This window comes from Narcine bancroftii, chromosome 14 (assembly GCF_036971445.1).
Source record: "Narcine bancroftii isolate sNarBan1 chromosome 14, sNarBan1.hap1, whole genome shotgun sequence".
In the NCBI taxonomy this organism is placed as follows: domain Eukaryota; kingdom Metazoa; phylum Chordata; class Chondrichthyes; order Torpediniformes; family Narcinidae; genus Narcine; species Narcine bancroftii.
This window is the reverse complement of record NC_091482.1, coordinates 47013334-47027163: the sequence shown is the minus strand read 5'-3', so window position 1 is coordinate 47027163 and position 13830 is coordinate 47013334. Positions and strand designations below refer to the sequence as shown.

Below are 13830 nucleotides of genomic sequence, written 5' to 3'. Positions count from 1 at the left end.
ATGTGAACAGCAATGCTGGAGTACTTCTAGAGATATATCTCACTAAGATTTAACTCATGGATGTATGAAGTACTCTCGCTTCTCCAAAATGCAGCTCACTGAAAGGACAGCACCATCTACAAAGCTCATTCACAATGTATGAAGAAACATTTATTAACAGAAATTATTGGTCAGATGACAGATTGAAAACTAGTTCTTCTCATGAAAGGTTCCATTGGAGTACATGGAGTTGTTGGCCTGTCTGTATATTTAAAGCCATTTTAGAATCTTATTCGAAGGCATTGAACTGAGACCAAAGCACTCTCTGCAATAATGTGTGAAGTAACTTCCTAGAGCTGAGTCTTCCTTATGTGAAGAGCAATTGTTGTTCTGGAATTTGTTGCTCGGAGAAAATTGTGTGAAAAGCGTCAGTGTCTGATAAGTCCTTTTTTTGTTTCTTGATTGGAGGGGTGCTTCACTGAAATATAATAAGCCTCCCTTGTCCCTACTCTCCCCCACCCCCCCGACCAAATGATCCTCCAACGAACTCTTCCAACCGTTTACCCTGCTGCCGGTAAGCAATTGGTGTTTGGGCTCCAGCAGCTCATCAGGTCTCTGGATGGAAGGGTTGATGGTGACATTATTTCCATCCATTTAATTCCACTTTGTTAAAATTGCAATTTATATATGTTACTCCAGCAAAGCTAATCGTAATTCTCTGCTAAAGAATGACCGATTAGGTCGGATATCATTGTTCTAATCAGCTTCTTTCTGTTTCTGCAGAACTAGACTCAAAATAGTTGCGCATAAATGCAAATTGCATTTCACTGGTGAAAAATCAAACAGTCCAAGACTCGTTCTTGGAAGTCATCTCCACAATCCAAGCAATTAGTGCAGGCGTCCGCCCACTCACCAGGTATGAGAGGGAGCAAGAGGACATCTAGGATCCACCTGAATGCGACTCCCTGCCCAAGGAGTAAAAGCTCTCAGAACCAAGGATGCTTCAGTCTGAAGCCGTTATTGTTCCTTGCCCCCAGTGAAAGCATAGCGGTGACAAGGAGTCAGGATTTAATAAGGCATTCCTATTGGAAGCACCAGCAGCAGAATCTGGGAAGCTCAAGGAGGTGCAGGTGGTGGGTGCATCATTGAACTGTTGCCTCACAGTGCTGACCTAGTGACTGGGCTTTGCGGAGTTTGCACTGTGACTTTCTCCCACTTCCCGAAGAAATGCAGGTTGGTGGGTCTGTGGGTGAGTGGTGGAATGGGGGGTTGAGTTATTTTTGTGAAGGCGCTTGCTGAATGAAGAAATAACATAAAATATGTATCCGCAGCTTTTATTATGCCTGCATAATAAAAAGTAACCTACTTTCTTCAGAATCCACCACAACAAAATAGTTCAAAAAACTATAATCAATCATATAAATTGAGAACCTTTGAGAATTTGAACAGAATGATTTCATACTGCATGAGCAAGATTAGGGTTTCACAGATGGAGGGTTGCAGGAATTGTAGCGATCTACGCTGCATCAATAAACAAGGTGGAAGTTCCCATGCTGCCAGCCCTGGAATTTAAATTATTTTCATGAAGGTTGATGCAAGCACAGATCCTATTTGGTGGCTGGGATGCCGCTATTGCATGTTGCCTCCGTGTGACCATGGTATTGCTGGAGTGAAACACTACTCAAAAAGAGACTGGCACCACCAGGTTCAGGAACGGTTGCCAACCCTCTACCATCAGACTCCTTGCAGTGAACTGGGATTCACTGGTAGTGTGTTGTGCTGACGGCTGGCTCCGCCCCCAACTGCTCACATTATAACCCTGGTTTCCTGCCTAAACCCAGAACCCTTCCGAAGACCACTGGGAAACCCTACCCATAGTTATAAGCTAATAAAAGTGTGTGTTCTCCCTCCAGTTGTGAGAGCTTTTATTCGTGCTTAACGACAAACTCATTCAGGGGTTCATTTAAAGACTCATGCACTTTATTGATTTTTTTTAATATTGCACAGTCAGTTTGTTTACATTCATTATCTGTGAACAGTTCTTTATCTGTTTACCTGTGTACGTGGTGCACTTTATTTTGCACTACTAATAAGTGGTAATTCTGCCTCGCCTGCAAGAAAAAGAATCTCAGGGTTGTATGGGACGTCATGTCTGAACTCTGCCAATAAATCTGAAATCTACTTCAGTAAAGATACAGAACAGATAGAGAAACTACACAGAACTAGTCTAGTAAAATGGACGTTGCCCCGATGAAGTAACACACATGAAATTCCTGTAATACATTGTATAATATTGTTTTAAACCATCCAAACATGCTCATGGTAATAGTAGAAAGGTCAGAATTTGTCCTATCTGTCATTAATAATGATATTCTCTTGAAATTAAAGCATCTTGATAAATCTTGCTAACTTTGATTAGATTTACTTACCATGCCGCTTTCACTGAATTAATCTTTTGTTTTACATTTGGTGATCCAGTTTTTGAACCATGTAGCATAAACATTGCAGTGTACAGTGAAAACGAGATCGTGTTTCTCCAGTCCATAGAGCTAGTTATTTGCATGGATAAATTACCTCAGAAACTTTTTATAAATAACATATCACTTATTACATATCATGGTACACATGCTAGCCCTGTGTAAACCCAGATTTCAGAAGCCTCACGGTTTAGGGGGAAAAAACTGTTTCGCAATCTGGTCGTGAGGGCCCGAAAACTTCGGTATCTCTTCCCGGATGGCAGGAAAGAGAACAGATTGCAGGAGGGGTGTGTGGAGTCCTTCACGATGTTTATGGCTTTCTGCAAACAACGGCACTTACAAATGTCAGGGAGAGAGACCCCAATAATCCCCTCAACAGTCTTTACTGTCCACTGCAGGGACTTGCATTCTGGGATGGTGCAGTTCCCAAACCGGGCAGTGACGCAGTTACATAGGATGCTCTCAATGCATCCCCTGTAGAATGGAGGGTGGATGCTGAACTTGCTTCAACCTCCATCAGAAAGTAATGCTGTTGCTGGGCCTTCTTGGCAATGGATCTAGTGTTGGGGGACCAGGAGAGATTCTCCACCAGGTCCACACCCAAGGTATTTGGTGCTCTCAACCACCTTGACGGTGGAGCCGTCGATGGTGAGTGAAGATTGGTCCTCCTGGGCTCTCCTTTTTCTTGTTGACGGTCAGGTGTGTGTTGTTGTCTTTGCACCAATCTGTTAGTGATTTAAATGTAAATCATGCACATTTTCAAGAAAGAAAGAAATAGCCCTATTCATAGTGAAATTATGTTTAAATAGTTAAATTTTTATAATCAAATACACATTCAATCAAAGCATAGTATGTACCAGAATATACACTCCCACTGCTTTATTGGGATAAGGAGATGCAAAACATTACAATTTTCTTTGGTTCTTGAAGACTCACAGATATTTAATTGGTTTCACTGAGGCCTCTTTGTAAAAATTATCTAAGCATATAATGTTATAAAGGCAAACGTTAACAATGATTGGCCTGGTTCCCAAAGAATATAATCCACTGCACACAGTGATTGAAATATTAATTAAAGTCCTTACGAATTGGATCGATCATTTACTTCAGCTGAAGAATCTGATTCTGCAACTGCTCTTTATCCAACTTCATCTTTGCTTCAAGTATTTGTCGTAAGAATCCAATGCTTTCATAAATAGCTGTGAAGCCTTAGTAACCAAGCATAAAATGACCATAAGTTTAAAACACTGCATCAAATATTGTGAGTAAAACAAAATAAAAGCAAATACCCGATTCTAAAAGCAACATGGTCGCGTCAGAGGTTTGGATCTGGAGCACGATCAGCCGATGGATCGAACAGGAGTCTATGCGGCTGCGGGAACGCTGGAGGCAAATTCACGGACACTCAGTGGACTCTGAAGGGACTTTCTTTTGCTTCTCTTTCTCTCTCATTGTAAGGGATGTTGGGCCACACCAGTGTGACAGAGTATTTAGAGGTGGTTTGGGAGGAATTGTTAGAGCAGGTTGCACACAAGCATTTTTAAAAACAGAAATTTTGCAGGACTTTTGCAGAGTGCTTTTTGCAAAAAGCAATAAAGTAGCAACATTCAACAGCTTACCTGGGAGAGCATATGATCTTTGCAGGCAGGGGAGAACAGCTTTGCCTTCAGAGAGGGAGGGAGCTGAGAGAGAGAGAGAGAGACAGAAGGCACTTTCAGGTGGCCAATTGCCCCGCTTGTAAAGCCGCATATTTTGGCAATATGTGGCTGTTGGGAGGCAACATGAAGGAGGCCATGCAAAAGGCACCTGCAAGGCGAAATTTGTAACCCTCTTCCGAGAGGGATAATCGCCGCAGCACAGTGGCCTCCCAAGCCATCTGAATGCAGCCACCTAAAAGCGGCTGCATTCGGGATGACAGTCAGCTGGCGAGCACCTGACAGCTCCTCTCCCAGTTGCTCCTTCCCCTGGCGCAGGACATCGGGGCAGGGACAGATGGCTGGGCTGTCAGCGCATGGGCTGCAGGGCTAGAGCAGTAGGAGGGGGAGAAGGGGGCTGGAGTGACCGGCAGGTGAGTACAGGGGCTGGAGCGGCCAGCGGGTGAGTACGGGGGCTGGAGCGGCCGGCGGGTGAGTACAGGGGCTGGAGCGGCCGGCAGGGGAGAAGGAGATTGGAATGGCCGGCGGGTGAGAAGGGCGCTGGAGCAGCCGGCAGGGGAGAAGGGGGCTGGAGCAGCCGCCGGGGGAGAAGGGGGCTGGCCAAAACAATGCCGGTACCTGACTCGAGCGCCATACTCACCTGCCAGCAGCTCCAACCCCTTCTACCCCGCTGGCCACTCCATCCCCGCTGACCGCTCCAGCCCCCTTCTCCCCCGCTGGGGGGCAGAGCGATCAGTGTGGGGACATTCCACGTGGGACGTCCCCTGCACTGGCTGACCCAGCTGACAGCCAGCCATCTTAACTTGGCAGCCCAAGGGGAGGGAGCCGGAGTGCGCTCAGATGCGCATCCCGGTGCAGCTGTCCCTTCAGGTGGTCAGTGCTGCACTTTTAGTGCTGCCACCTGTACGGCAAGTCAAAGGGCCGCTTCCTCTTCTTCAGGCGCATTCTAAATGGAGAATCCACCTGAAAAAGCCGGTTCCAGAAATCGGTTCCAGAGGGACAAGCTGGCAAACTTTGGTCATATGAGAAGACTAGCTGTCTGAAAGGTGACCTGAAAGAAAGAGGATCATCTGGAGAACCCTGAAGGGGGAAAGTTTCGTCAGCAAGACTGATTGGAAAGGAGTCAGGTGAGGATGTCCTGGAATAAAAGGAATCTCTCTCAGAAAACCAACCAGAACCCTCCAGAGTGGTAACCATTTTCCTGTTAGGCACCAAAGCCTGGTGAACTTTATTAATGCTAACTTCTGTGCACAGTACAAGAATGGCCTGCAACCCGTGAGATTGGACTGTGATCCACAGAACTTTTCTAAGCTTATGTACATATTACACACACCTGCACTTAGTATTAGAGGGGGGGGGGGGGAATTAAGTAGATTAAGTAAGTTGATAATAATAAGTTAAAGTTTAATTCTGTTTTCTTGTTCAAATATAATGAAAAACTACTTTTGTTTAAGTAACCCTTTGTATCATGGTGCATATCTATTGCTGCTGGGTTTTGGGGTCCCCCGGACTCCGTAACACCAGTGACGACTCTTTGTCTCCCTTAAGGCAGGCAGAGGGCAATTTCATGTAATATTTACTATTAGATGACAATAAAGGAGTCATGAATAATCTGATCCTCCAACTACGATGGAAATTACTGTTTGCACTCCTTTCCATCTGACCAACTCCATCCAATTCCCAGAATAAAATGCACATCCTAAGTTATTGAAGCGCTAGATCTAGATTCTACATCTGATGCCTTTGTCAGAAATAGAAAATAATATGCATTTCTTCTGAAGGATGTTCAGAGGCTTCCCTCTGTAGGGATATTAAACCGGGACTGTTGGATTTGGTTTTGAATGCCATTGGTGATTGAGTAGCTCTCCAAAACTGTTTTGTCAAATTCCCTTTGTCAAATTCAGCATGCAATGAACACTCAGTAAACTGCTGGACTTGGTGGGTCACACAAAATATATTGGAGCAGAGGGGTAGTTAACATTCCAGATTAAGACCCTGCATCAGGATTGGGGGGGAGGCAGGAGCTGTTGGTATTTCGAGACGAGGCAGTGGATGATGGAGAGATGGAGCCAGGTCGGGTGGAGGAGCAAAAGCGTGGGCTGAAAAGTAATGATGAAAACAGGCTACAGATTCTGGAATCTAATGGGTCGGAATGGTTACATATGGAACAAGATAAGAATGAGACGACACCAGATGATATACAGATAGAAAGAGCTGGGGAGGTGATAGGAGACTCAGCAGGTCATGTGTATGGGTGATAGGCTGATGGAATCAGGTGGGAGAGGGGAAAGAGACTGGGTAAAGACTGGAGCATTGAATGCGGAATGAAGGAGAGGAGAGAGAACTTGAATGCATCAAGAAGAAAAAGAAAGGAGCACTGTCAACTTAAAAGTTGAAAATGCAATGTTCATGCCATTGGGTTATAAACTGCTCAGGGAATATAAGGTGCTATTCTGCTAGTTTGCACTAACCTCACCCTGGCAGTTGAAAGAGGCTGAAAGCAGACAGTCAATGTGGGAATGGGATAGGAATTTGAAATGGTGTTTACCTGGGAGCTCAAGATGGCTGTTACTGAAAGAATGCAGGTTTTCGGCAAAATGGTAGTTTAGTCCACACTTGATCTTGCTGATGTTGGGGGCACCACATTGGGTATTGAACCTCCTACTAGTCAAGAGGAGGCTGGAGAGGGATGAATGGGGAAGGAAGCACGAACCTCAGAGTCAAGGAGAGAATGGTCTCTGCGGGAAAGCAGAAAGGGGCGGGGAAGGGGAGATGCCACTGGTGATGGGATCCCATTTCAGATTACAAAGAATGGTGCGCTGGGTGTGCAAGCTGGTAGTGTGAAAGGACCGAGCGAACTCCATCTCTGTTACAGCTGGGAGCAGAAGTATGGGAAATGGAAGAGACACACTTGGGGCCTCTGTCAACCACAGCAAAGGGGAAGCCACATTTCCTCATAAAAAGAGAGGACATTTGAGATGTCTCAATAACAGATGCAGCAATGATGGAAAAAAACAGAAGGCAGGAGCGTTCGCAAAAGAAACATGTTAGGAAGAGATGTCATGGTCAGGGTGGGGATCGGTGAATTTGAGCAAATTGGCAGATGGCGCTTTAGGATATAATCTCACAATTTAATAATAGCGGAAAAAGGTTGACAGTTTTGAAATATATTCTTGCTATCGGTGTGGGTTTAGGAAATAACTGGGTCAGATCATGTTAATCCATGTTCTTCCTTTCACCCCTATGCTAATCCTGTGATACGCAGTGGGCCACCAGAATATTTTTTACAGTTCTCCAATGTTGACGATTCTTTGATATTATTCAAAGACAATTGAAAGCACTTTAAGGAATAAAAACAGCTTATAAAATAATTTAAACTAAAAACAAATTTAGCTAAAAATGCAATGACCATAAATTGGTTAAAAAAAATACAAGGTAAAATAATGTTACATTTTTTTAAAATGTAACAGACATTTTTTGAAAGGGTTGGCAAATGAATGGGGTTGTTTCTTGAACACCATCCAAGGCTTGCATCAAGCTGCGGGGCTGGTTATAAAGTACATCCAGAACTGCGGCACAATGGTGTCCACAACCACCACTGGAATCAATTATGCTTATTAGACGGCAATGTCGGGAAAATCGCAGAAAAAATTAACATAATTACTGCCCGTGCGATCGTAAACACTGGGCACTTTTTTAGACTGCAAGTGCCTGAGCGCAACAGTCCTAGTAGTTGGATGTGCAGTAAAGTGGATGACCGTCAATGAATTTTTCCGGTACAATTTACACTGCCAGCTTCCTCCAAAAAAGGTTGTAGGGGTTCGACAGGATAAATCACGGGGCAGGAATGGACTCCAGATTCCTAAAACATTTCCTTTGTAGCAGCAAAATTCCTTAATGGTGCTTTTACATGCCTGCAGTCTAAAAACCATCAATGCTGAGTTTACAGGGGGTTCACTGTGCAGATGGAGAAGCCAGAGGTCACTGAATATCAGACAGTAGTTTCTTGCTGAACCAACCACCCCACTGGAAAACAATATCTAACCCACTGCCTTGAGGCACAAATCTTGAAACTATAAACTTTCTCACCAACGTTAGTTCGAGCTTTGATGGACTCCACTTCTTTCCATATTTTCTTTTCTAACACGATGCTGATTGCATTTAGTTTCTTCTCGAGATGTTTTATACCCTGGGGCTCCGAGTTCATTTTCTGTATTTCTTCTACTTTGCCAAATTTCACAGACAAGTGATTTAATCCTTCTTGTAATCTTTTTTCACTGCTTTCCTAACAGAAGCAAAAACAAAAGGCACAACTATTGCAACAAACAAAGTAATAGTCAAGCCAAAGACTTCCTATTTGAAGTGCTGTGGGACATGGACAACCAACAGCAGGTCCCTAAAAGCATTGGGGAAGTAGCACTAATACTGCTTCCAAAAATGCTTTGGGAGGAAGGATGTAGTCACAGAGCAGCACAACATATAAAAAATCTTTGGCCCGTCATATCCATACGACCCATAAAATACCTATCGACCCTATTCCCACTTCTATCAGTGATTTGGTAATTGAAGTGTTCACCTGCATATTTCTTAACAGTTTCTGCTGCCACTCAGACAGTGGGTTCAGATTCCAGGCACCCTCTTGACAGTAGCGTGGCATGGTTAGCGTAGCAGTTAGTGCAACGCTGTTACAGCATCAGTGATTGGGACCAGGGTTTGAACCCTTCACTGTCTGTAAGGAGTTTGCATGTTCTCCCTGGGTCTACATGGGTTTTCCCCAGGAGCTCCGGATTCCTCCCACCATTTGAAACATACTGGGGGCTGTAGGTTAATTAGATGTAATTGGGCGGTAGGGGCTCATGGGCCGGAAGGGCCTGTCATTGTGCTGTATGTCTAAATTTAAATTTAAAAGTTTTTTCTCAGATCCCCTCCAAATCTACTACACTTTACTCGAAGCCTATGCTCTCTACTTTTAGAAAACTGTGCTACAACTTCACTAGTAAAACACAAAAGTCTACAGACACCATGGTTGAAGTAAAAACACAACGCTGGAGAAACTCAGCAGGTCAAACAGTGTCCTTTATATAGCAAAGATAAAGATACAGAACCAATGTTTTAGGTTTGAGGCCTTTGTTACAAGTCCAGAGGACCACAAAACCCAGTAGCAATAGATATGCACCATGACAAAGGGTTACTTAAACAAAAGTTACATTTAATTATCTTTGAATATGAAAATAGAATCAAACTTTAACTTCTCTCTATTGACCCACTTAACCTACTTAACCCCCTTCTAATGCTAAGAGCACGTGTGTATAATGTGTGTGTAAGTTCAGCAAAGTTCTTTGGTTCACAGTTCAATCTCACTGGTTGCAGGCCAGTCTTGTACTGTGCACAGAAGTCAGCATTAATAAAGTTCCCTAGGCTTTGGTGCTTAACAGGTAAATGGTTACCACTCAGAAGGGTTCTTGTTGGTTTTCAGAGAGAGAGTTTTTATTGTTCTAGGACATCCACAACTTGTCCCCTTCAGGGTTCTCCAGATGATCACCTCTTTCTTTCAGGTCATCACAGAGTTCCTTTCTGTTTCTCCTATTCCAAGGGAAACACTAGACAGCCAGTCCTCTCCTTTGATCAGGCCATCTTCCAGAGCTTGCCAGCTTGTCCCTCTGGAACCAATGTCTGTGTTTCTCTCTCTCTCTCTCTCTCTCTCTCTCTCTCTCTCTCTCTCTCTCAAATAAGTTCTCTCTCTCTCTCTCTCTCTTACATTTTTTTCCTTTTGCAAAAGCTCCTGCTAAAATTCTGTTTCTGTTTGAGTTTGACCTGCTCTAACAAACCTTTCCCAATTTATCTCCCAAACACTTCTATATACTCTGCCACACCTTTATCAAGGGCTTGAAGGGCTCAAACCCGAAAGGTTGGCTCTGTTTCTTCATCTCTGGTATAAAAAGTTACTGTTTGACCTGCTGAGTTTCTCCAGTGTTATATTTTTATTATAACTTCACTACTCTGACTATGCCCTTCATAATATATGTCTGCCTCTGAACAGGTCTCCTTTGAGCCTCTTTCGCTCCAAGGAAAGCAAACTCATCCTATCCAGTCTCTCCTCAGAGCTGAAACCTACAATCCCATCAGTATGCCGGTGAATCTCCTTTCCATCCTAATCACATCCTTCCTATAGTGTGCTGACCAGAACTACATACAGAAATACACTGAGGCGAAACAACGCTCATTAAAGCTGTGTTCTGTGCTCCAATTAATGAAAACAAGTGTCCATCTGCTTTCTTCATCACCTCATTTGTCTATGTTGCCACCTTCAAGGATCATTGGGCCTGTACACAGAGGGTCTTTTGTTCCTCATTGTAGCAAAGCTCTGAAAAGCTGTCAACCTCAGGACTTCAGTGATGCTAGACAGGCAGATTTTCTGGATTAATAGCTTTTACTCACGTTCATTTAAATTAGACTTAAACATACAGCACAGTAACAGGCCCTCCTGGCCCACGAGCCTGTGCCGCCCAAATACCCAAATTAACCCACGACCCTGTTAATTTTGAAGGGCGGGCAGGAACCAGAGAACCCGGAGGAACCCACACGGATATGGGGAGAATGTACAAACTCCTTAGAGACAGTGCCGGATTCGGACCCAGGTCACTGGCACTGTAACTGCATTGCGCTAACTGCTACACAAACCATGCTGACCAACACGGTTAGTACACCTACAACCGATGATAAGATTTTAAGACAGAATAAATAGTTCACTGAATAAGATGAGTTTAATTGAAAACAATATTCCATGATTTTCAAGTTTGAAATCCACACTGAGTTTCAAAGTTGTGTGGGAACAGGGCTCCAGTGATCTTCCAGGAAACACAAAAACGGGCCTTGGTGAGCTTAAAAGGAATGTGGGGAATGAGCATCTCCTGTGTAAAAAAGGACACATCGAGATGAGTTTAAATGGATTGTTGAAATGAAGCCGGATTTTGATGGGGCTGTCGGAACAGGCCCTACTGAGTCAGATATAGAACGATGGAGATTTCTAAACTGCATGTAACTGATCATGCATCAAGTGGTATTTTACTGCACCCCCTCAGACCATGACAGTAGCGTGGACCATTTAATTGTCCTCCCAAAGGGTATCGTCTTGCTGTTATTGAGATTAAGTTCCATATGCTGTTGCTTTGTCCATTTTTCCAACTCATCAACACCATCCCATAGCCTCCTCAACAACAGCAATTATTTCTGTCATCTGCAAACTTTTTAAACGAATCGCCTATATTCATACATGAATGTATATAACAAACATTTAAGCTCCCAGCACTGATCCTTGTGGTACACTGCTGGTCACAGACTACCATTCGTAAGACCACCTTCCATCATCACCTCCAGCCCCCGATACCAAGCCGATTTTGGATCCAATTTGCCAACTGGCCACAGTAGGCATGGCAAACACATTCACCAAAATTTCCTTTTTCAGAAAAAGGCTGCTTGACCCAGTCCAATACAAATCACGGGTGCCATAACTCAGATCTAAAACCAGTGTATTATGCCTAAACCGGGGAAACGATACCAGGAGGAGGGAGGAAATGGTTGGTGTAGACTGAGAAACCAGGCTATATAATGGGACAGTTGAGGACCACTGAAAGTCTTTCAAAGAGGTTTACCACAGTGCTCGACAGAAGTATATTCCAGTTAAAAACAAGGACAGTGAGGGTAGGGAGAGCCAGCCTTGGATAACAAGGGAAATAAAGGAAGGCATGAAATTAAAAGTTCAAAAGTACAGTTGCCAGGAAGATTGGGAAAGCAAAAGCAATAAGGAACCATACAGCATGCAATAAAGAAATTAAAGATTATGAAACAAACTACCACAAAATATAAAAACACAGTTAAAGTTTTTGTAATTATATAGTATAGAAAAGGGCGGCTAAAGTGAATGTAGGTCCCTTAGAGGATGAGAAGTGGCAGATTAACATTGAGAAATGCCTAAATGACCAAGGCCTTGAAAGAGGATTCAGTGTTAAGGATGCGATGGGTGGTGAGGACGTTGATACAATCACTGTCACTCAAGAGGTAGAGCTGAGCAAACCGGTGAGCTTAGAGATAGCTAAGTCCCCTGAGCCCGATGTAACGCACCCCACCCCAGGAATCTGAAATAAATGGCGGAAGGTGTCATAGCAGGCCTTTGTTGGGATTTACCAAAATACTTCAGACTCTGGCCAGGTCCCAGTGACAGCAAGTTTCACCTCACTCTTTTAGAAAAGGATGTAGGCAAAAAGTAAGTAACTATAAGCCAGTTAGCTTAATCTCTGAAGTCGGGGAAATGCTTGAAGCCAAGTTCAAAACACAATGGACTGAATGGCCTTTCTGCTCCTCCATCTTATAGCGTGAAATTGTGCACAACTTGATAATTATTCATTGTAACTGTATTAATGTTCACTCAAAGTAGTTGAACGTTTCTACTGTTGTAATGAATAAGCCACTAAATGATCACATATGGTAATTAATCACTGCAGACCTTCTCCAATAGTGGTGTTACTCACTCATAGACAAACAACACCAGGTGAAAAGCTGCATTCTTTAAATTCAATTTTAAATTTACAGTTTTCAATTTTAAAAAATTTAAATGTAGACGCCCTATTGGCCCACGAGCCTGTGCCGCCCAATTTACATCCAATTAACCTACAACCCTTGATACATTTCGAATGGTGGGAGGAAACCGGAGCCCCTAGGTAAAACCCACGCAGACACGGGGAAAGCGTGCGAACTCCTTGCAGACAGCGCGGGATTCGAAGTCCTGTTCCAATTGCTGGCGCTGTAAAGGCGTTGCGCGAACCGCTGCACCAACCTATTTTCTATTTCCTATTTTTGCTCCATGAATTCCTTGCCAAAATGCTCTTGGTTGGAATGTTCAAACTTCTTTGTTTTTGCTTTCAATAACACACCTAACAGGGAATATCTAATATAACCCAAGCACCTTTGAGAAATTTGCATGAAACAATTGATACCTTTGTAAGAATTTGATGCTCAATGCCTATTTCAATTTTGTTCTGTAAAGTGATACTTGCAGTTTTGTCTTTAATTACTAAGGAAAGCCATTCGATTTGATGCAACAATTCTTTCTCCTTTCTGGCTAATTCTTCTTCCAACTGAGAGCTACTGGACAAAACCTGGCTCTTGATGTCTTCACTAATGTTCTTCATCCTTTTTAAAAAGATAATTGCCATCATTTTGGAAAGAAGTGAAATAACAGAATATTGACAGGCTGCATTGGGTTAATTGGCTGCAACGCTATTACAACGATCGGGTCCAGGGTTCGAACCCGCAGTGTCTGTAAGGAGTTTATTCATTTTTCCCCCCCTATCTGCGTGGGTTTCCCTCAGGGCTTCAGTTTTCTCCAGAACATTCCAGAGCGTAGTTTGATTGGGTGTAACTGGGCGGCATGGGCTTGTGGGGTGAAAGGGCCTGTTATCAGACTGTATGTCTAAATTTAAAATTTAATTATGTAGGGTCAACATTGTGACATTGACATGATATGTTGGAATCTGGGGCAAAAAATTAGCTGCCAAAGGGGATGCATTGGGTTGAACAGCACCTGTGGAGGCAAAGGATGGCTGATGTTTTCACACCGGGATTGAGAGTGTAAAGGGGTTACAGATGTGAGGGCGAGACTAATGAACAAGCTGCCCAGGCAATTGGTGGAATCAGGTGAGGAGGGTTTCATGGGCAGTTGG

General features: G+C 43.5%; 1 protein-coding gene across 10 annotated transcripts in view; it reads right to left on the bottom strand.

The window, feature by feature from the left end:
- Positions 1-1937: 1937 nt before the first annotated feature.
- LOC138749865 (protein FAM81A-like) overlaps positions 1938-13830 on the bottom strand; it is a 61769-nt gene continuing 49876 nt past the window's right edge. For 6 of the 10 annotated variants that reach the window (XM_069911821.1, XM_069911825.1, XM_069911822.1 and 3 more), the window contains 4 exons: positions 13105-13300; positions 8201-8396; positions 4076-4138; positions 3240-3664 (listed from right to left, as the gene is read on the bottom strand). In XM_069911821.1, the coding sequence (XP_069767922.1) occupies positions 3558-3664; positions 4076-4138; positions 8201-8396; positions 13105-13300 (562 nt within the window). In that variant the 3' untranslated portion in view covers positions 3240-3557. Of the gene's footprint in view, positions 3182-3239; positions 3665-4075; positions 4139-8200; positions 8397-13104; positions 13301-13830 lie in introns of those variants that run through there. The other 4 variants (XM_069911827.1, XM_069911831.1, XM_069911823.1 and 1 more) reach the window with 3 other exon arrangements.